At 36.1% G+C, this 24746-nt stretch overlaps 1 protein-coding gene and 1 pseudogene across 1 annotated transcript; one reads left to right on the top strand and one right to left on the bottom strand.

Moving 5' to 3' along the window:
• The first annotated feature begins 2210 nt into the window (after window positions 1-2210).
• Window positions 2211-19186, top strand: LOC141707618 (ABC transporter C family member 5-like; annotated as a pseudogene).
• A 1214-nt stretch (window positions 19187-20400) lies between these two features.
• Window positions 20401-21042, bottom strand: LOC141691167 (uncharacterized). Its single transcript, XM_074495908.1, has one exon. It carries the CDS (start codon window positions 21040-21042, stop codon window positions 20401-20403), a length of 642 nt encoding a protein of 213 aa, XP_074352009.1.
• Between the last annotated feature and the right edge of the window lie 3704 nt (window positions 21043-24746).

Here is a 24746-nt window from a genome sequence, read left to right as displayed (position 1 = left end):
AATTGATGTTGACTTTAGTATGGGATGTTGTGCGCATCAAAGTTCATATTGATATCTAATTTGATATGACAACAAAATGAGTATTAATATCAAGAGTTCGGTTTTGAATAAAGCTTATGATTCAATCCATAATCATTGTTTCTTGTTATTGATGTTTATGATATTTCCTTAAACACGGTTTTACGAGTTTTATCCTCGTCAAGATTCAAAGTATTGTTGATGCATTTCGCTCGAAATATCAAAAGGGTTTAGAATACAAGTAAGGAACCAATTATGGGGTTCCTCTACTAAAATTTTCTGATTCAGCAATTATGATTTTAAAGGTTCTGCTCTATTGCAGACGTCGGTTTTATATCAAAAAGACCCTATATATGTTATAATGAACTTGCTGAGTATTTCTTTCGCTCATACTTGCCTATTTTCAAATTTATCCTCCAGTGAGAATTAGCTTGTGTTGTTTAGCTTGCGCTGTTTAGCTGCGTAATTCGAGAAGACATAGAAGAAGCTTTTGGAAGGTGGTTGATCCAGGGTTTGCGGACTAGTGGAAGTTCTGTTGTATAAAGTTGTTTATATTATATTATATTATAGTTGTATATTGTATATTGTATATTTGGGCCTAGTATACTTCTCTTCGAAGTTATACTAACAGGTTTAGTATTGAGTTGGAAATTCTTGAAAGAGTTTAAAAGAAAGTGAAAAAAAAATATTTTGGAATTTGGATTTCTTGTTTATAGAACTGTAACCTTAAAAGATCTTGGATTATTTTGGGATCATATATGCTAAATATTTTCCGCTGACATTTGCATTTTGATTTATCAGGTTAATTTGGATTGAGATTTTATAGTGACGAACAAATCCTCTAACCCCGGATTTGGGGGCGTTACAATATCACCATAATTTATATTAAATTCAACTTAACGTGACTCAGACTAAGATAAAATAATAATACTATCAATCCTCCTAAGAAATTATACTAATAAACTTGGATAAATAAAATAATATATTTTATTTATCCAGGATAAAAAAATACATTATACAATTGATTCAGACTAACACAAAACTAAAATAAAAATACAATTCGACCAACAAAAAAAACATATATACTAATTATTCAGTCTAAAACAAAATTATCTTATTGATCCGGACTTTAAAAAAAATTAAAATTAAACTAAAAATAATTAGTTTGATTTTGTCGGTGTATAGGGCATCGGGCTAAAATAAAATAATATAAATCACATATACGAGATAAATCAAATTAATATTAGATTAAGTATAATTCATATCCTATTCATGTGAAATAAAAAATCAAATTTTATTAAAAACATAAATATTTTTTTAAATACATTTAGAATTATCAATAAAATTATATCGTTCGATGAGTAATATTGTCTTTTTCAAATATTTTTTATTGAGTTATAGTTAATCAATTAAGTAATCACCATGCTAAAATAATATTTTTGAAGATTCCAACATAATGGAGACATTATAGTTTTACCCTCAAGAAAATAATAATTTCATTATAATAATATTTCCCCTACCAATGTTATCACTTTAAACAAGTTTAAATGTTCTAAAAAATTATGTACATATACGTTTACTTATATAATTATCATGAAATTATATCATTTAAAATTTTAAATGAACAAAATTAAGAATTGGATTCAAGTATTTGTTTTTAAAATTATGTTATATTAAAAAAAATCTGTGGGGCACGGATTTTAAACTAGTATATAATAAAACATGTATGTTCCTATAACTTAATTTTTCCAACATTAATATGGTTACGAAGATGGAAATTTTCATTAAAATTAATTCCCAAAATACCTTAATCGATACAACTCGAAATTCGAAACTTGAAATATGTATTTACTTGTGGAAACATAATCTGTGTCCGTATCAATGGAGTGAGAGATTCCAGAACTGATAAAACCCATAATGGAAATGAAGTGGTTTAAACAGGGGTGCACTCAACTAGCTACAAGAAGATATATTTGATATATCAAGGTACGCATTACAGTTAAACAAACAAACAAACACTCACACGCCACCCTCCGACGAACTCATCTCACAAAACAGTGTACTGCACTATGTTTATATATGTCAAATTGTCAATATACTCATTACATCACTTTTTTATATAATTCCAATTTCATAATTTTATTACCATTAATTTATTTTGTATGAGTGTGTACTTGTGTGTAATATTAAAGGATCTCTGCATTATGCAGTCTTATTTCTGTAGTAGTAGGGTCCAAGGTTTTCACTGTACGCATCTCTTTGTCCATACTATTACTACTATTTACATTACACTCGTGTGTCTTCTTTACTTGCGCCTCATTATTTGCCTCGCCATTCTACATGCCTCACTAAACGATTTTCCCAGGAAAAAGCAATATAAACCCAGGTCATTTTTTTTGGATTTTATGTAATGGCTTTCTTTTAGTTTTTGATTTTGTGCAATCATTGTTTGTCACTTTGTGTACTGTGATGATATCATGATGAAAACAGACACATGGGTTTTGCAGTTTTTTCAATTTGTATTAGTAATAGTATTATTGTACCTTTTTTTGAATTGTTGATGAAATTTTGGTTTATGTTCTTTTGCAGATTATCTTTCCACTAGTGTCCCTAGTTGTTTGCCACTGTATATTTAATCAAGTACACAGATGTTGAAATGCTCTCATGAGATTAGATCTTTCTTGCTTGAACAATATTATATTTGTACTGAACCAACTTACCAATATCATTCGGTTCATTTACATAAGAATTGGTATCTATGATGGGTATCAGTCTTGTGCTTAATACAATAGCTGATATATCATCCAAGAACAGAGAGTTTTTGGCGAAAATCAACCTTTTTCAGACTATTGAAAGTTTGCCTCTGTTGGAACTATCATCAATCTGCATCAACTTGACACGGGTCCTTGTGTTACTTTTCATTGTTTCGGCGAGGCAGATAGTTGTGTGCCTTGGTCGAATTCGAGTTTATAAGGAGAGTTCTAATGGGAATTCAGTCCCAATTAGACGTAATCGTGATGGTGATGTTCAGAATATTGTAATTGGTAGATGCTATAAAGCTTCAGCCTTTTGTTGCTTCTTTGTTTTGTTTCTGCAAGTATTGGTATTAGGTTTTGACTGCATTGGTTTGATAAGGGAGTCTGCAAGAGGGAAGAGTGTAAATTTGACTCTGGTGCTCTCTTCTGCAGCTCAGAGTTTAGCTTGGTTTTTGCTGAGCTTTTCTACACTTCACTGTAAATTCAGTTCCTCTGAGAAATTTCCATTGTTGCTAAGGATTTGGTGGTTAGCATCCTTTGTGATATGTCTTTGTACATTGTATGCTGATGTGAACGAATTTTTGACGGAAGGCTCAAAACATTTGAACTCTCATGCCTTGGCGAATATTGCACTAACCCCTGCCCTTGCCTTCTTAAGTGTTGTTGCAGCCAGGGGTGACACTGATGTTCATATATGTAGAAACTTGGATCTTGAAAAGCTGTTGCTAGTTGAAGAAGAAGCAGGGTGTCTTAAGGTTACTCCTTATAGTGAAGCTGGCATTTTGAGCTTGGCCACACTGTCCTGGTTGAACCTGGTTCTTTCGTTGGGTGCAAAAAGACCACTTGAATTGAAAGACATTCTGCTTCTTGCCCCCAAAGGACCGTACTAAGACAAATTACAAAGGTTTAAATTCCAACTGGGAGAAGTTAAAGGCTGAAAATCATACAGGGCAGCCTTCTTTAGCTTGGGCTATCCTCAAAACGTTCTGGAAAGAGGCTGCTTGTAATGCAGTTTTTGCAGGCTTAAATACTTTAGTCTCATATGTAGGTCCATACTTGGTAAGTTATTTTGTGGATTACTTAGGAGGGATAGAGACTTTCCCTCATGAGGGGTATATTTTTGCAGGAATTTTTTTCGCAGCTAAGTTGGTGGAGACCTTAACAACACGTCAGTGTTATATTGGGGTAGACATTTTAGGGATGCACGTCAGGTCAGCTCTTACAGCAATGGTGTACAGAAAGGGGCTCAGGCTCTCTAGCGCAGCGAAGCAAGGTCATTCCAGTGGAGAGATCGTAAACTACATGGCAGTTGATGTTCAAAGAGTAGGGGACTACTCCTGGTATTTACATGACATATGGATGCTTCCCATGCAGATTATACTTGCCCTTGCTATTCCCTACAAACATGTTGGCATTGCTACCGTTGCAACATTAATTGCTACCATAATCTCCATTGTTGCCACTATCCCCTTGGCAAGGTTTCAGGAAAATTACCAAGACAATTTAATGTCCGCGAAAGACAAACGAATGAGGAAGACTTCTGAATGTCTTAGAAACATGAGGATCCTCAAACTACAAGCTTGGGAGGATAGATATCGCCTGAAGCTTGAGGAGATGCGGGCCGTGGAATTTAAATGGTTGCGTAAAGCTCTATACTCGCAAGCATTTATTACCTTTATTTTTTGGACCCACAAATGTGTCAATAGAGATAAAAAATGGTGATTTCTGCTGGGATGTTTCTTCTTCAAGCCTAACATTGTCAGGTATACAAATGAAGGTGGAAAGGGGGATGCGTGTGGCTATCTGCGGCATGGTTGGCTCTGGAAAATCAAGTTTTCTTTCTTGCATTCTTGGTGAGATTCCCAAAATCTCTGTTGAAGTAAGTCAAATATCTGTACTGTAGTATTATCATTCCTGAATCTGATTTTGTATACTATTGATGTTGTGTAATCAGTGGTCTTGTATCTATAATCCAAATTTAATGTGCTTTTCTCTTCCAGGTTAGAGTATGTGGATCTTCTGCTTATGTCTCACAGTCAGCTTGGATACAATCAGGAAACACAGAAGAAAATATTCTTTTCGGTAGCCCAATGGACAAGGCAAAATATAAGAGTGTAATTTATGCTTGTTCACTGATAAAAGATTTGGAGCTTTTTTCACATGGAGATCAGACGATTATTGGTGATAGAGGCATAAATCTGAGTGGTGGCCAGAAGCAACGAGTGCAGCTAGCTCGAGCACTCTATCAAGATGCGGACATCTATTTGCTTGATGATCCCTTCAGCGCTGTTGACGCACACACAGGTTCAGAATTATTTAAGGTTAGAGTTGCTTACTTACAGTCAGTTTCGCAGTTCAGCACTTCAGCTAAATAGGCTGGGCTAAATGTTGAAATGGACTTGCAGGAATACATCATGACAGCATTTGCAACTAAGACTGTAGTATACGTAACCCATCAAGTTGAATTTCTGCCAGCAGCTGATCTGATACTGGTACAAAATATTCTTTCTGCTTTATTCCTTGTATTGTGTTATTGCTTCTAAGTTGATACAGTTTTAGGTAAACGAAACTCCGTCCACTTTTTTCTATATAAAATGAGTTTGTAATACATTAGAATATTAAATTAACTCTAAACCAATATAAGTGAATTAGGATAGGGACATGTTGGGAAAAAATTTAAAACCTTTAAACGAGAATTAGAATATAGACATGTTGAAGGAGATTCGTAGCTTCTTAATAGCAGTGTCCAATTTATAAACACAATAATGACTTGTGAGTGTAGAAGAAGACTGATAGATTGCAGGAAATAATTAAGTACAGTGAGTATTTGGAAGGAAAAAAATGTAAACTGAATTAATGATTACTTCAGGTCATTGATTTGTGGGTGTAGAAGAAGACTGATAGATTGCAGGAAATAATTAAGTACAATAAGTATTTGGTAGGAAAAAAAAATGTAAACTGAATTAATGATTACTTCAGGTTATTGATATTGGTTTAGTTTCTAGAGCTACTATGATTTATTTCAAATACCTAGATCTATTCTAGTAGAACATTGTTTGCTACCTCTATCATTTTTATTATTTTTCTCTTAATTTTTGATAATCATGCCCTCTGTAGTTACCACTGGTACCTTATCTATACTGCAGGTAATTAAGGAAGGTCGCGTCATTCAAGCTGGGAAATATGATGAACTTCTTCAAGCAGGTACTGATTTCGATGCCCTGGTTACAGCTCATCATGAAGCTATTGAATCCATGGACATTTCTAATCAGTCCTCTGAAGATTTCGACGACAATCATCCACTTGAAGGTTCTATCCTTTTAAGTAAGAAGTGTGAATCAATAGGAAGTAATTTGGAGAGTTTGGGAAAGGAAGTCCAAGAGGTTGCGTCGACTTCGGATCTAATACCGATCAAAGAAAAGAAGAAAGTGAAACGGTCAAGGAAAAAGCAGCTTGTTCAGGAAGAAGAGAGAGAGAGGGAAAATTAGCATGAAGATTTACTTGTCATATATGGCTGCCGCATACAAGGGCTTATTGATTCCTCTTATTATCCTTGCTCAAACATTATTCCAGCTTCTTCAGATAGCTAGTAATTGGTGGATGGCTTGGGCTAATCCCCAAACCAAGGGGAGCAACCAAAAACTAGTAATATGGTTCTTATTATTGTTTATATGGCCCTTGCTTTTGGAAGTTCTTGGTTCATATTTGTAAGGGCCGTACTAGTGGCTACATTTGGTCTTGCAGCTGCACAAAAATTGTTCTTGCAAATGCTCAGAAATGTGTTCCGAGCACCTATGCCTTTCTTTGACTCTACTCCATCCGGTCGAATTTTGAATCGCGTAAGTAGTACTTGTTTACTCTTAATTAGTTAAAGTTACCATACCTAATATCAAACTACTTAAGATTTTTAAAGCTTGAAGCTCATATATACAATTTCCTTGATAATGCACTCGCATCATACTCTTCAGTGGTGCGGTAATCAAGTTACCATACTTGTGTCATGATTCAAGTCTGTTTTTCCTGTGCTATCTTAGTAATTATTGTCTGCTCACTCTCAAAATTTTACATTAAGTATTTTTTTTTTCTTTTGTGATTTAATCTATTTGTTGTTTTTGAATTGTCAGGTGTCAGTTGATCAAAGTGTAGTTGACCTTGATATTCCCTTTAGACTAGGTGGGTTTGCATCAACAACAATTCAACTTGTTGGTATAGTTGGTGTCATGACTCAAGTTACATGACAAATTCTGCTTCTTGTTATTCCAATGGCACTTGCTTGTTTTTGGATGCAGGTATAACGGTCTTTGTGAAGTTTAATCTGTGTAATCACTTACACTCATGATAATGTCATCAGCTTTATACGAATATATGTTTTTAATGCACTGTCGAAAAATCCATTATATTAAGATTTTGTATTCATGTATTTTTTTTAATGATAGTTTTTAAATTTTTGACAGGGTATTAGTTAAATTAAGAGACTTTCCAAGCCCATATTTTATTCCTTGTTGTCAACGTTGTTCTGTTGGATGTATATGAAAACATTTAGAAGGAGGATGAGAGTTCCGGTAGAGAAATTGTTCTTTACAGTCGTTTGCTTTCAGCTATAAAAAGTATCTAAGTTTAGGCAATCCCAGAAGTATCTTCTTTTACTCTAATTTTTTTTAATATTTCCACTTAGACACTTAGTAATTTAAAATATATGGGGGTTATTTAAGTAGGGTGTATAGACCTAGCTTGTCTGCTAATTTATTTTACCACTGTTCTTGTCTACTATATAAAAACAGAAGTTTTCCTGTTTAAGTCCCTTTTAGTTAGCGTATCTTGCATCTATGTATACAGAATCATTCATGTGTCTGTGACCAATTAAGTTTCATGTATATTGCATGTCTGCAGAAATACTATATGGCTTCATCAAGAGAACTGGTCCGCATCGTCAGCATCCAAAAATCGTCAGTGATCCACCTATTTTCCGAGTCAATTGCTGGAGCAGCAACAATTAGAGGATTCGGGCAAGAAAAGCAATTTATGAAGAGGAACCTGTATCTTCTTGATTGTTTTGCCTGTCCATTTTTCTACAGCCTGTCAGCTATTGAGTGGCTCTGTCTACGTATGGAGTTATTGTCAACATTCGTATTTGCGTTCTGTATGGTTATACTAGTGACTATTCCACATGGGAGTATCGATCCAAGTATGTTAATAATTTCAGCTGAAAATTTTACTTTCAATATTCCATAGTATACCGCCTGTATCGCTTGACCAGTCGTGTACATAAATTGGTACCAGTTGAAATATTACGAAGCAAAAGCTACATGTTGCATATATACATGATATATAATTATATATACTTGATGATATTTTTAAATGATTGATGTTTGCGGTGTAGGTATGGCCGGTCTGGCTGTGACATATGGCCTCAACTTGAATGCACGCTTATCTCGGTGGATCCTTAGTTTTTGTAAACTTGAAAATAAAATTATTTCCATTGAAAGGATTCATCAGTACTGTCACATCCCTAGCGAGGCTCCACCAATTATTGAAGATAATCAACCCCCAATGTCGTGGCCACAAGAAGGAACAATTGAATTGATAGACTTAAAGGTATCAAACTTTCACTGATTACATATATAAAAAAGTGAAAGATGTATGAACTTTAAGTTTGATATATACTATTACAAGTTAATAGTTCAATTTTTTCTAGAGTATAGAGTCATTTGCGTTTTGCTAATATCTGATCCAGTTTGTTTATGCTCTACCTGAAAGATAACTGTTCCAGTTTTGAGATATAGCTGTTTAGGGCAGTTTTAAAATATTTAAACCACAATTTTTTATTCTCTTCTAAGAAGACATCTGTTCCTGTCTTGAGATACAGTTCTAACTTCGAAGGTAGTTTTAACATTATTAAACCTGTGTTCGGTGTGGGCGCAAGAATTTCATGAACTTGACAAGGTTTCTTTTGCACTTGTTGAAATTCATTCTTTTTTGTCAAAGAATAACAGGAAACTGGAAATTTTTACCAACTAAAAAAGTACTCCAATTATGATAGTGATAACAAAATTTCTGTTCATCGGGGGGGGGGGGGCATTATAAATTCCATAATCCATAGAAGGAGAAATAGTCACCTATTTGGTAGAGTTCACCGAATAATTAAAAGGTGTTTCACAGTGGTGTATGGCCTTGAGGGTTTAGGAGGGGGGGGGTTGAGAGTTGGCACTGGAATAGGATGATTAGTTAGACTGTGGTTGGTGGACGTAACCACAAAGTAGTTGAGAGCCTCCTTGGCGGTTGAATGGGAAAATCCATTATTCCAGGGGAGTAGGTAATTTCTTGGTTTGCAATCTGATTCTTCCAATAGTTTTCTTGGGTAAGGGGGATAAGCATTAGCATGAAAGATGATTCAGATTTGACTTCCAGGAAAGATTTATTTTCCTCAGACTTGCAGGGAGTACTCAAAAATTTGTGGACTAGGGGATATTTGCTACAAGCATCTGGAAGCTGGCATATTTGTTGATTATTTTTCAACTTGTTAGGAGAGCATTTGTGACAATCTTTTGGATTGTTTGAATAACCTTATTGGGTGGGTGAAAACACTTATTAGGTTAAAATTCATAAATATGATGATATGAGACCGTACTCTTTGCTTGAGGTCGACCTTAAGCTCGACAGGAAAAGTTAGTCATGATCAATAAGAGTTGTGATTTTAAGTTTTATTGTATTTATAGCAAATGTAAGAATTCACAGGATATTTTATTCCAATCTTTAATTTTTCAGTTAGATTTGGTGCTTCTTATGAGGTTTGGTGGTGGCTGCTCATTGAGTGTCCTCTAATACTGCAGGTCCTGCTGGGTGAGTTCTTCAGGAATCTGGACTCACCTGCACTCTAGTATAATTTGTGTACACTTGGATGCGCACCTAATGAATAAAATTAATATCATTTGTCAATTTTGTGAATACATGCTTATTGATTTCCTTAAGTTTACTGTATTTAATACAAATAATCGTACCTGTGCGATGCTTAATTGTATCATTTTTATGTAATTTAAATTAAGAAAAAAAAATTAAGGTGAGAATTACTAGAATGTCATAAATATGAGGGGAACACTTATGTAAAACTGGAATATGATTTTAGCTATGCTGCAAGAATGTTGTGATCTGTATTTGTTTTAGTTATTATGGTAGAACATAAACATATATGTACCTTATACATATACTTTGAAAAATTTATATCTTAGTAATTTAATATTTTTAAATGTTATATATATAATGTTATACATATATATTTAAATTTAGAAGTAGCAGATATAATTTTTCAAAACTGAGTTTAGATACGGATAACTGAATTAAATAACGAGGTAGTGAGAGATTATTAGTGGACGGTCATAGACAGGGGAAGAGAAAAATAAATTATATGAGATACTGGAATGTGGTTTCAGCAATCAAAAGAGATAATAATAGTTTAGTCACTACAGAGTAGTTAGTCGATACATTTTGTCCTAGATGTGTAAACTTCCTCTTTTATTGTATCATATTCATTTATTTATCAAATATGAGGATCATTTAGGCAACTTGAAGATGTGCTAACTATTGAAAATAAAAGTTGCTACATTTGACATGGAAGGAAAATAAAATAAAAAACTATTAGTTTTAGTGAGTTGACAAGTCTTGGCACCCCCGAGGGTGCCTATGTTAGAGATGCTTTAATAGGCACTAAAAAGGAGAAAATGTATCCGTCGTAAAAACGTTTGTTTTGTGTTGGATATGTTTGCCAATGCACATTTTTGATTGTTAATATCTTTAATTTCACATTAGTATTAAATATAAAAATTTCATTGTATTAAAGTACTCATAAATACGAATTCAACAAGATTACTCATGACTATATTTGATCTTGTAGATTATACGTAAATTAGTAGTCAATGGCTTATCATGAATAGTGTAAAAAGTTAAAATATAAGATGTTTTTGGGACGGAGAGAGTATCTCTTTTGGTAGAAAACAAGTAAAATGCGACGAAAAATTACTCTTGCAAGTTTTTGTAGCATTAAATTAGATTTTATACTTTATATGAAGTTAAACCGCTGATTGCAAAGACTTTATACTTCTGTACGAAGTACTACTGCTGATTGCAGAGACTTTTAGACGTGCAATTTGTATATTGTTTTTATTATTGTTTTTCGAAATATACTCCCCCATGGCACACCCCGAATATGGGGCCAGAAATTGCATGCAGAGGTTCAATTAATGTTGGTTTATCACAAAACAGCTAGATGATTCTCAAATTTTTTGAAGTACCAAGAAATTTAGAAATCTTACATGCATGCTTAAGAAGATGCATCTTTGCATCCAGTTCAAGATGTTGTCTTCTATTGAAGTCTGCTTTATAGTTAAAGATTTTGTACATACCCTGTTTTAACTTATTTTACTATTGGTTGATCTCTTGTAGGTTCGCTACAAAGAGAATCTCCCTGTGGTGCTCCATGGCGTGAGTTGCAAGTTTCCTGGTGGGATGAAGATTGGAATTGTTGGACGTACCGGAAGTGGTAAATCAACATTGATTCAAGCACTGTTTCACATGATTGAACCAGAAGGGGGCAGTATTGTGATAGACAATATTAATATTGCAACTATAGGTCTTCATGATCTTCGTAGTCGACTAAGCATAATACCTCAAGATCCGACCCTCTTTGAAGGGACCATTGGGGCGAACCTCGATCCTCTTGGCGAGCACTCAGATACAGAAATTTGGCAGGTACTCCTTTATATATTGTTTGTTATGTTCAGCTTTGTCTTATATATTTATCTGAGCATCGCTCACATCCATAGAGCCAGAAAACATTTCACTTTCCCAAAAGATTATTTCTGGTGTAAACATGAGTAATTTGGAAATTGTTAACACATTATGTTTATTAGTATACTTTAAGACCCTTTAGCTGTTTCGTCTGTAATTCGTCGTTACAGTGTCCCCTATAAAGTCTTTATTTGTGATGTTACATAGGCACTTGATAAGTCCCAGCTTGGCGAGATAGTTCGGCATAAGGAGCAGAAGCTTGATTCACCAGGTAACCAGTTGCATGTACTCATGTCTTTATAGGTTTCCCAAGAGTGACCTTTTCATTTTGCATTTCAGACTTCATGATTTTGTTCAACTAACCTGTCTTCTATCTAACTCAAAATTTGCAGTTCTAGATGTGAAAACAATCTGCGATTAATACAAATAATCAAACAAGTGTGTGCGTGAGTAAACGAAATCAAACGGAGGAAGAAAAGATATAAACAGAAGAGAAATCCTCGAGTCCAGTTGAAACTGTCTCCTTAAAGTTATTTCGCCTCTCACCGTATGTGCGAGTCGATAGCCTCCCAGGATAAAACGAGGTAGCGGCGGCGTTACGGATAACAAGTACCTTCAGCGAGCTTGAACGGGCACGAAACTATCACCGAGAGAGAGAGATTTGTGTTTAGAGGCGAATATGTTTTTGGTGTGTCTAACCCTAACGCCTTAGAGGTGTTTATATAGGTGTAGATAGACTTGTGCGCTACTCTTTTCCATAATTAAATATCATTAATTATGGAATCGGTGTAATACTTGCAAGCTACTCTATTCCATAAATAATCTGAAACAGAATCAGATTAAATATATCAAGACATACACCATATCAATTAATCTGAAACAAAATCAAATTTATTTATGCCATAATATTTGAGCCAAATTCTAATGGAAAATAATAATTTCCATTATTAAGAGAATATCATCATATCTCACACATCTTTTAGTCATAATGCTCAAAAATATGACTTACCAATATGGGACTTATACCCATATTTTCCAACAATCCCCCACATGGGTGATATTGGTGATCTTAGTAGCACACACCAGACAGACAGACACGGAGTTTGACTTGGTGATAGTTTCTTCGATCAGATATAGCATACGATAGGTAGAGAATGCTCCTTGAACCTTCGCTCGAGTAAGCATACCGACTTTACTGGTAGACAGTAGACGTGCTTGTCCTTGAACTGTTCGACCGTTTATGTAAACGATGATATACTTATCACTATATCGTTTCTGACTCGTTCAGCACTCATGAGTATGTCCATTTTGGCCATGGAACATCGTCCTGGTTCTGCAGAAGTTTCTAAAGAATTGTGCCTCGCAATTCTCTATTGAAGCGGCCCCACTTCTCTCCCACATAGGTGATCTTTATCTTATAAAGTAACCCGCGTTTACTCAACTGAATTCCATGCGTTCACTCCTGAGCTCCATGTATTCATCAAAGATCATTAAAGGCTCAAAGCTTAACCTCGTACCTTACGGGTCTCACTGTTTCCTCATCATGGGAACAGGCCAGGGGTTACCCCCACAGTGATTTGGTCATCATGATTTAGTTGTCCCATTGAACCAAGTTCTTGGGATCTCCAGTCAGCAATGGTTGGGTGTCCACCATGATGCCGTTAAGCAATAGGCTTAAGGCCCATCCCTCTCGATGATTTCTCAACCACTTCTCTTGATAACCCTTTGGTTAGTGGATCCGCGATATTATCCTTTGACGGTATATAGTCAATAGTGATAATTCCGGTTGAGATCAATTGTCTAATGGAACTGTGTCGTCGTCGTATATGACGAGACTTTCCATTATACATCGTGCTCTGTGCTCTGCCAATAGCGGATTGACTATCACAGTGAATCCCTATTGTAGTTACAGGCTTTGGCCATCTTGGAATATCCTCCAGAAACTGACGTAGATATTCAGCCTCTTCGGCGCATTTATCTAGTGCCACAAACTCAGCTTCCATCGTGGAATGAGTTATCACCGTTTGTTTTGAGGATTTCCATGATATTGCCGCTCCAGCTAATGTAAACACATAGCCACTCGTAGACTTAAGTGCTTTCTTGCTAGATATCCAATTTGCGTCAGTATATCCTTTTAATACTGCTGGGTATCTGCCATAGTGCAGTCCATAGTCTCGAGTTCCCCTCAAGTACCTTAGTACCCTTATAATCGCTTTCCAGTGATCAGCTCCCGGATTACTCGTAAACCTACTCAACTTGCTAATTGAGTATGCAATGTCTGGTCTTGTACAACTCATGAGGTACATCAGACTACCAATTATCCTCGAGTATTCCAATTGGGAAACAGCTACACCTTTGTTCTTGGATAGGTGCAAAGTCATATCCACAGGTGTCCTAGCTTTCTCAAAGTCATCCTTAAGAAACTTCTCAAGGATCTTGTCAACATAATGTGGTTGACTTAATGCGAGACCCTCTGATGTTCTAGAAATTTGAATTCCCAGAATTACATTTGCTAGTCCCATATCTTTCATGTCGAACCTTGATTTCAACATGTCCTTTGTAGATTTGATAACTTTATCATTGCTTCCAGCAATAAGTAGATCATCTACATATAGTGTCATCATGACATAGCCATTGTCATTCTCCTTGACATAGCTGTTCTCGTTATCCTTGTAATAGGCACAGCTATCACATTCATTGATTTTGAAACCATTGGCCAGCACGACCTCATCAAATTTTTCATGCCATTTCATAGGCGCTTGTTTCAAACCATACAATGATTTCACCAATCTACACACTTTCCTTTCTTGTCCTGGGACAACAAACCCTTCAGGTTGTTCCATATAGATTTCTTCATCTATGTCTCCATTTAGGAAAGCTGTTTTCACATCCATTTGATGTACAGTTAGATTACGCATTGCAGCAATAGCAAACATCATCCTTATGGACGTTATTCTCGTCACAGGAGAATATGTATCAAAGTAATCAAGGCCTTTTTGTTGCTTGTATCCTTTAATTACAAGTCTGGCCTTATACTTATCAATAGTGCCATCAGTTTTCAACTTCTTCTTGAAAACCCACTTGCTACCTAATGGTTTGCAACCAGTTGGCAAGTCCACTAATTCCCAAGTATGATTTTGCATAATTGAATCAACTTCATTCTTGATGGCCTCTTTCCACATAGGCCCATCAGGTGAGGTAACCGCCTCCTTATAAGTTTTTGGGTCACCTTCTTTGAGCAAATAGGTCATAAAATCAGACCCATAGGATTTCTCCGTTCGTTGTCTTTTGCTCCTTCTCACTACCCCCACATTTTCGTCTTCACTTTCGTCACTCTCATTATCGTCATCTACAGACTCATGAGATCGTTTAGACGTCGTAGGTTGTTGGTTTTCTGGATTACAGGGAAACATCGTCTCAAAAAATGAGGCATTCCTTGATTCCATAATGGTATTCTTTTGAATATCAGGAATCTTGGATTCATGAACAAGAAACCGATATGCAGTGCTGTGTGGAGGATATCCGATGAAGACACAATCCACAGTCTTAGGACCTATCTTCACCTTCTTCGGTGTAGGGATCAGTACCTTTGCAAGGCACCCCCACACTTTCAGGTGTTGGTAACTTGGTTTCTTTTTCTTCCACATTTCATAAGGACTTACATCCTTATTCTTGCGCATCGTAATATTTAAAATATTATTTGCGCTTAAGATGGCTTCTCCCCACATCGATTGTGGGAGCCCAGAGCTTAACAACATCGCATTCATCATCTCTTTCAGAGTGCAATTCTTCCTTTCAGCCACACCATTTGACTGAGGGGAGTATGGTGCAGTGACCTCATGGATTATACCATGTTGTGAACAGAATTCCCCAAACAGTTCAACATATTCACCTCCACGATCACTTCGTATCGTTTTGATTTTCTCAGTTTGTTGTGTCTCAACTTCTTCCTTATAGATTTTAAATTTATCTATAGCTTCGTCTTTGCTTTTCAACAAATATACATAGCAGTATTTTGTACAATCATCAATGAATGTAATAAAATACTTGTTTCCTCCTCTTGTTGGAGCGAATTTTAAATCACATATGTCGCTATGTATTAGGTCTAGCACTTTGGTGTTCCTTTCCACACGTTTAAATGATGATCTCGTTAATTTTGCCTCAACACAAGTCTCACACTTATGTTTTGGATCGATAGTAAGTTTAGGTATGTATTCTTTTGCACTTAAACGTCGTAAAGTGTCATAATTTACATGTCCTAATCTAGCATGCCATAAATTAGGAGACTCAAGCAAGTAAGCAGAAGAATTCTTCATTTCATTATCGTCCTTAACGGACATTACATTGAGCTTAAAAAGCCCATCAGTTAAATAACCCTTGCCTACAAACATACCACTCTTAGACAAAATAACTTTATCTGACTCTATTACAATGCGAAAGCCATGCTTATTCAACAGAGAACCAGACACAAGGTTCTTGCGAATATCAGGCACATAAAGTACATTCTTCAAAGTCAGATTCTTCCCAGAGGTCATCTTCAGGATCACCGTGCCTTCACCCTCAATGGTAGAAGTTGCTGAATTCCCCATGTAGAGCTTCTCACCAGCATCGGAAGCTTTGAGGCAAGAGAAAACCGCCTTGTCTGAGCAAACATGCCTAGTAGCACCAGTATCAATCCACCATTCACGTGGATTAGAACCGACCAGGTTCACTTCAGAGACCGTAGCACAGAGGTCTATGTCACCCATCTCCTTGGAGATATTCTCTACCATGTTTGCTTCTTTCTTCTTGTTGGGCTTCTTGGGCTTCTTGCAGTCAGATGACCTATGACCAACTTTATCACAGTTGTAGCACTTCCCTTGAAATTTCGACTTCGAAATCCCTCCCTTGGGTGCCAGCTTTGCCCCTTTACCAGAATTAGCCTTCTTGGGCTTGGAGCTTTGAGCATGCTCCACCATGTTTGCCTTCTCAGTGGCAACGTTAACTTTCTTCTCGGACCCTCTGTTGTCTTCTTCAATACGAAGTCTAACAATAAGATCCTCCATAGACATCTCCTTTCGCTTGTGCTTAAGGTAGTTCTTGAAATCTTTCCATCCAGGTGGAAGCTTTTCAATAACAGCAGCAACTTGGAAAGACTCACTTATGACCATTCCCTCAGCATGAATGTCATGAATGATCACCTGCAGTTCCTGCACCTGACTGACCACAGTCTTAGAGTCTGCCATCTTATAATCAAGAAAGCGGCCAACAATCCACTTCTTTGCCCCAGCGTCCTCGGTTTTATACTTATGGTCAAGTGACTCCCATAAGACCTTAGTTGTTGGCTTCGCGCTATATACGTTATACAACGAGTCAGACAAACAATTTAACACATAGTTCCGACAGATGTAGTCGGAGTGCTTCCAAGCATCAGCAGCATACACAGTCTGCATGTTACTCTCAGCAGTGAGCAACGGTGGTTCTTCCTTAAGGAAGCGATCCATATGCAACGTGGTCAGATAAAAGTGCATCTTTTGTTGCCAACGTTTGAAGTTCGTTCCGTTGAACTTCTCAGGTTTTTCAGCATGTGCAGCAGGCACAGTTGGCATAACAGGTGCAGCAGGCATCACGGGTGGAACATATGGTACGTGCGTCTGTACTACAGGTGTATGCACACCAGTAGGCACCGCAGGTATGATCGGAGGAGTGAATCCTGCTGATATCTGTCCAAGAGGAACACTAAACTGTCCAATGACAGTGTGTCCCATAGGCACATGTCCCGAAGGCACATGTCCAACAGGCATTTGACCCCCATCAGATCGTACGATCCGTGCGTTAGGGTTAATCGGCTGCTGGTGAACCCCATCAGATCCAGTGATCTGTGCGTTGGGATCAACCGTCATGTTCATCGAATCATTCACAGTTTGGTTCTCCATCGATCTGTTACTCAACAAAACAAGCAGATACAGATGTATCAGTCACAGATGTATATAAAATAAATAGCTTTAAGATTGTGAAAACAATCTGTGATTAATACAAATAATCAAACAAGTGTGTGCGTGAGTAAACGAAATCAAACGGAGGAAGAAAAGATATAAACAGAAGAGAGATCCTCGAGTCCAGTTGAAACTGTCTCCTTAAAGCTATTTCGCCTCTCACCGTATGTGCGAGTCGATAGCCTCCCAGGATAAAACGAGGTAGCGGCGGCGTTACGGATAACAAACACCTTCAGCGAGCTTGAACGGGCACGAAACTATCACCGAGAGAGAGAGATTTGTGTTTAGAGGCGAATATGTTTTTGGTGTGTCTAACCCTAACGCCTTAGAGGTGTTTATATAGGTGTAGATAGACTTGTGCGCTACTCTTTTCCATAATTAAATATCATTAATTATGGAATCGGTATAATACTTGCAAGCTACTCTATTCCATAAATAATCTGAAACAGAATCAGATTAAATATATCAAGACATACACCATATCAATTAATCTGAAACAAAATCAAATTAATTTATGCCATAATATTTGAGCCAAATTCTAATGGAAAATAATAATTTCCATTATTAAGAGAATATCATCATATCTCACACATCTTTTAGTCATAATGCTCAAAAATATGACTTACCAATATGGGACTTATACCCATATTTTCCAACACTAGAGAACGGAGATAACTGGAGTGTAGGACAGCGTCAGCTTGTTTCTCTTGGTCGAGCCTTACTCAAGAATTCTGGTGCTTGACGAAGCAACTGCCTCTGTAGATTCAGCAACAGATAATCTCATCCAGAAGATTATTAGGAGTTAGGACCGAATTTAAGGAGTGTACAGTGTGTACAATTGCTCACCGTATTTTAACCGTTATCGATAGTGATTTGGTTTTGGTTCTTAGTGATGGTACGCATTGGTTTTCCTCCATTTTCTTTCTCTGCAAAAATTTCATATCATGGTAATGTTGACTGATAATTGCCTAAAAAATTCATCTCATTGTAACGTTTTTAAAATAGAATATTTCACTTGGCAAAATATTCTCCATATTAGTGTCTGTCTAACCACCTTCTTCATTGCATATGCTTTGCAGGCCGGGTTGCAGAGTTTGACGTTCCAGCTAGATTATTAGATGATAAGTTTTCCATGTTTCTAAAGTTGGTTTCTGAATATGACAAGATCTAGTGGAATCCCTGATTTATGATTTAGATGGTATGCAACCTTCAATGCAAAAGCAGACTCCAGGCAAGAGACTGCAAATTACAGCTTCTGGATGCTGCTTTATATGGTTTACTGAGAATCAAGTAGGAGAGCAAGAGAAAGGCATATCTCGACATCAAAACTCTTACAACAGCAATGTAGTTTAAGTCTGACATGACACCTGAGGTATCCTTCCCTAAGTGAACATCACAGCCGGGGAAATTTGCAAGGGCTGCCTGTGTAACATAAATAAGCTGGAGGTTAATGAGGTTGGTAATAGGGGACAATATAATCTGTATTTGAAATTATGCAAAAGCATGTCTTTGGTCAATTTTGTTATGAGTTTAGGCATTTTTGATGTTTGATATCTCAAAGTTTTTCCATTTGTGAACTTGTTTCCTTAATCCTTGTCAAATCAGCTTACAATTAAAGTATGAAGGCTTTGTTTCTGCCTCCAGTTTGAAGGTTTAATATCAATCTGCTCACATTAATTATTTGATCGTAGTTAATGCCTTGATGGTCTCAATATGGCTCTTGCCTCTTAGGATCTATCTGAGAGGAAGTGTTTATTTCTTTTTAAATGAGAACCCTATAAATCTAAATATTAAAAAAAAAATACACATTACTTCTGAGTTCGAATTCTGCCAATAACAAATATTTATATTATTATTTATATACTACCCAAGTTCTTATTTTGAATTCCGTTAACAATAAATATTTATATTATTATTTATATTATTATTTATGAACATACTAATTAGGTTATTTGTAAAAATCTCATCAATTATATATGATTTAATCTTAACTAGAAATGACACACATTCAAATTAAAATTCTCATAACAAGGGTTTAACTATATATTAATTATTTTTTTAAATTTTTATTACTTATATAATAATTTATAAAATTTATAAATAATATAAAATCAATAAAATCGATAAAATGTTAATGAAGACTCATGCACCGGCCCTGAGCACATCTATCACAAATAATGAAAGGTACATTTTTTTTATAAATACTAGTTTACGACCCGTGCAATGCACGTGTCTTGTTTAATATATATATATATATATTTTTGATTTATATAATTTTATTAAAATTATATATAAATAATTAAATACTAAATAATAAATATATAATTATAATTTTAGTGTGTATAATTTCAAGTTAAACTCAATTAGTATAAATAGTTTATGATTGATGGGATTTTATTCATAAATAATAATGTAAATATTTGTTGTTAGTAAGATTCGAACCTGAGAGCTTATATGTATTTTTATAAAATTATAATAATAAAAATGTTTGATAATATAAATGTTTGTTATTTACAGGATTCGAATTTGAAAACTTGTGGAGTGTAATTTTTTAGTATTTGAATCTAACGGCTGAGTGCCAATGAAAAAGATAACTTAACCAAACTACAAATTATACCTATTAGGATTATTGTAGGGTATATATTTTTTTGACGAAATGCGGATGTTTATATCATTAAATCATTCAGAATACAATCTTTAACATTGATCGGAACAGATCTCCAATCAAAAGTACGATCAGGATACATATGTGACACTCGAGCAAGTTCTCGAGCCGACATATTCGCAGGCCGCTTAATAAAATACAACTTAAAGTTGTTATTCTGATAAACTATTCCTCTGCAAGCTTCAATTACCATGCCAAGCCTCGATCACATGGGTGTGCTACTTCTTATTAGTTGAATAACCACCATACAATCAGACTCTATAGTAACCGAACTCCACCCCATCTCCATTGCACAGCTGAACGCCTCTTTAACAACCATAACTTCTGCCAATGTTGGATTCATAACATCTGGAATACATATCGACTTTGCCAAGATTAAATGGCTATTATGTTTGCGAGCAACAATACTAGCACCTGACATTCCAAGGTTTTGAAAAATAGAAGCATCCACTGTGATCTTAATTATATTATGTTGTGGCTTGACCCATGTTGTAGCCCTATCTCCTTCGACTGTAGGGATGAGAGGCACTGAATATCCTCTACTCTGAGCCACATTCCACTGTGAAAGATACTCCCATGCTTTTGCAACTATTCTCAAAACTGTCCATCTTTTGTTATACCAAACCAAATCATTACGAGACCTCCAGATTGACCAACACAGAGTTAATATGTTCGCCTTATTATTCTTGGACTGTCCCTCCAAAATCCCAGCTAACCAATCTGTAAATTCCAGAGCTCCATCAACATTTATGCCAGCTTTAAAGACTTGCCAGCATGCCTTTACAACTTTACACAAAACTAAGATATGCATAATGGTCTCTGCAACTTCATCACAAACTGGGCACATGTGTTGACACGCACATGTTTAGTTTGAAGTTGCACCAGAGTAGGTAAACAAAACGTAGAGGCTCTCCAGATTAAATTCATAACCTGAGGTGGTGCTTTAATATTCCAGATGGACTTCCAGTAATCAATATTGTTTCCCTCGTTCCAGGCCCCCTTCTGCTATTGAATTAACCTATAGGCACTTTTGACAGAGTAGTGCCCTGTATGCTCCAGATTCCAGCAGAGAATATCTTTATCCAACTCATGCTCAATCACTATATTCAAGATGGTTTGACGATCTTGTTAGGTCACACACACACTGTAGAGGGGGTGAATACAGTGTATAGTGCAATCAAATCGAACTTTAATAACTCAAGTAACAGAAAACAAACTTTATTGGAATAATAAACTCTATTACAGTATGGAACTGTTACCTCTCAGTGATGAACAAATATCACGAGAGTTGCTAGGGTTACAATGAATAATCTTCTCGAATATGATAACACTTATAGTGTAAACCCTATGTCTGTGTTTTTATACTACACAGTTACAAGATAATTACTAATTGATATGGAATATAATTCTGCTTCCTAAAATATATCAATCAGATATCTTTTCTTCCAAGTATTCTATTCTTCATAGAATTCCTTCTTCATGCACATCTCTTCTTATGTTTGTCTCGATCTTCTTTCCATTAATCAGCTGTTGTCCTTATCTGAACGTCCTTCAGTACTTAAGTTCTGATATCCATCTTCTGATAATTATCTCCTGATAATATAAGTACTGATATCCTTAAGTCCTCACTTTCAGTAAGTACTGATTTATCCTGTTTAAGTAAGATCTGAAAACTAAACATAAATCATATTAGCCATGACATTATCAAATATATCTAACAATCTCCCCCAACTTGTAAATTAGCATAATATACAAGTTTAACAGATATTTGATGATGTCAAAAATATTAAGTACAAATGCATGAAAATTAGACTAGATAACTACAACTTACAGTCCTTAAAGCTTTACCAATCTTTAACTTCTGATAACAACTTCAGTCTGTACAAATATCAGAATTTAAGCAGTTGTAGATCTTGACTTGGCTTCATCTTCTGATCTCTCTGATGTCAGGAGTTGTTCTGAGATAGTTCTTCAACAAACATCTCTCAGCATATCTGAGTTCATCAATCATCCTCCTTTTAGCATCTTTAAGTTCTGCAGTATCTTCACCAATTTGAAAGATTGCAGCCCTGAGATCATTAATCTTAGCTTTTCTTATATCCTGATCCAGTCTGATCAAATATGCCTTATCAGACTCAAGATTGAATTCCACAGCCCTGTAACCCAGAAAGGTAGTTATAATCTTAGCAGTGTTGGGCTTCATTTCAACTATATCACCCTTATGATCTCTGTACTTTGGAAGATATGTGTTGTCAGAATTAACAGAATAAAGTCTTTTCTGTCTCTGAATCTGATCCTTCAAATAGTTTGCAACACTTTCTGTTAATATGTCATTCACTTGAAGTAAGAATAGTACATGCTCCAGTTCTTCAAAATACTTCAATGGAATGGCATTTTGCCTTATATGATAAACCCTACCATCTGTCATAAAGTACAACAAGATGTGTTCTTTCAAGTAGGTATGGTAAACCATTTGTACAGATTCCAGTTGATTCAATCTCTCAGGAGTTGCTCCAATACCTGGTTCACTCAAGGAAGTTGGATCATTGGTAGTGTTCTGTATTCTTCTTTCATCAGCACTTCCCAATCCAGTTTTATCTCTTGCTTCCTTTCCAGTAACCACTCTTGCTTCAAAACCACTTGCAGCAGTCTTCAAAGGTTGAGTCTGTTTTGCTTTAGTGAATCCTGGTAGGAGTGTCTTTGATTTATCTTCTGATATCAAGTTAACTTGAGCTATGTCAGAGGATACTTGCTTCTTCGAAATATCAGAACTTACTGTCTCTTGACTCTGAACAACTTGAGCCATGTCAGAGGTTGTCTTAAAAACTTTTTTTGAAGTCAGAGCAAGATCATCCTTTTCATCAGTAATTTCTTCATTCACAGGAGGCACATAAACCTTGATAGGTTCACCAACTTTTTCTTTACCCTTGGATCTTGGATCTATCTGCGGTTGTGATTTAGCCATTGTTGCTTCAGTATTTGTCCTTTCTTTTATCACAATGCCTTTGAGTTTTGGAAGTGTCTTTTTACCAGAAGCTTCAGATTTAGACTTGACTTTTTCTGATTTAAGTCTAGCATCTTCTTCCATTAAACTCTCCAAGTCCATTCCTGGATTTTCCTGAAGAAATAACTGTCTTGACATTTCTTCATCAAGATCCAAAAGTTCATCAGAACTTATCCTTTTACCAGTAGCAGAACTTGTCCTGTGACTTGTGATTTCAGCTTTTCTTGATGAGAGACCTCTACCTTGACTATGACCTCTACCCATTCCAGGGTTTTCTTGATCATCCTTTTCATCATCCTTCCCCTTCAGTGTCTTATCAGTTTTGCATTTGGACTTAATTAGTTTCTCCCCCTTTTTGGCATCAGCAGGTAAGAGAAGAGAGACAAGCAATTCCACTGAGGCTTGGATTTCATTAAGTTGAGATTGCTGAGAAGCTTGATTTTTCAATATATCATCAATCTGAGCTTGTTGTGACTCTTGAGTCTTCTCAATATAAGCAACTCTGTCAAAGGTAGGTTGGAAGAATTTTTTCTTGTCAATCTTCTGAACTTGTTCTTGCTTCATTAATTCTTCCCGTAAGTGATGTAACTCTACATGAGTAGTTGAATGGAGACCTTGTAAATGTTTAGTACTCAATGCAGTGACTGTAAGCTGTGTTTTGAAATCATCAGTATTTAACATCTCATCATCTTTTGTCAAGTGCTCAGCCAGATGTTGTGCAGTTGGAGCACAGGTAACTGAGTTCCATACCTTAGTCCACTCCTGTCCTGCAGGAGTTTCACTACAAGGCACTGGTGCTTCTCTTGTAACAAACTTCTTAACAAGTTCAGATTTAAGAACAGTTTATTGAGGTGCATGTCCTGAAGGACCTGCTTTATCAGCATCTGCATTTGGAGCAGCATCACCAGTATCTCCAGCATTTGCAGCATCAGAACTTACAGAATCAGTATCTTCTGATAAAACAACAGTATGAGTAGCAATGGAGGCTTCAACATCATCCTCTAATTGTTGATCTGGTTCCAAGTTCTGATCAAAACAATCCTCCTTCTCTTTTGAGGTGTTTGAGGAACAGTCGTTGTCCTCTTAGGCTTGGAAGATGAATGCTTCACAGTAGGTGCTGAGGATGAAGGTTGAGCTATCTGTGAAGTGGAGAGATATGATTTGAGATATGTCCTGAGGGTAGGTTGAGTAGTATGAGTGGTGTGTTCTGATGGTTGTTGTGGTGTTTGAGATATGGTGGTTGGTTGGACATCAGGATAAACAGATCTGTAGGTGTCAGGATCAGCATTTACTAAGATCTGTTTTACAGATTGAGGAATCTATAAAGGTCTAACCACCTTTTTCTTAACATCAGCATTTACCAAATCATTAAAGGCTCGTTTTGCAATTTTGAAAGATGGAGTTAAGTCAGTGGTAGGTTGGGGTTCATCAGTACAACAATAGTTATAAATAAGCTGACAAAATCTAGCAAAGTAGACAACATTCCTATCTTCTGTCATCCTATCCCCAATAATACCTATCACAGCATTTGCAAAATCAAAATGAGT

This window comes from Apium graveolens, chromosome 2 (assembly GCF_009905375.1).
Source record: "Apium graveolens cultivar Ventura chromosome 2, ASM990537v1, whole genome shotgun sequence".
NCBI lineage: Eukaryota > Viridiplantae > Streptophyta > Magnoliopsida > Apiales > Apiaceae > Apium > Apium graveolens.
The sequence above is the reverse complement of the archived record's forward strand: the minus strand, read 5'-3'. Positions and strand labels throughout refer to the sequence as shown.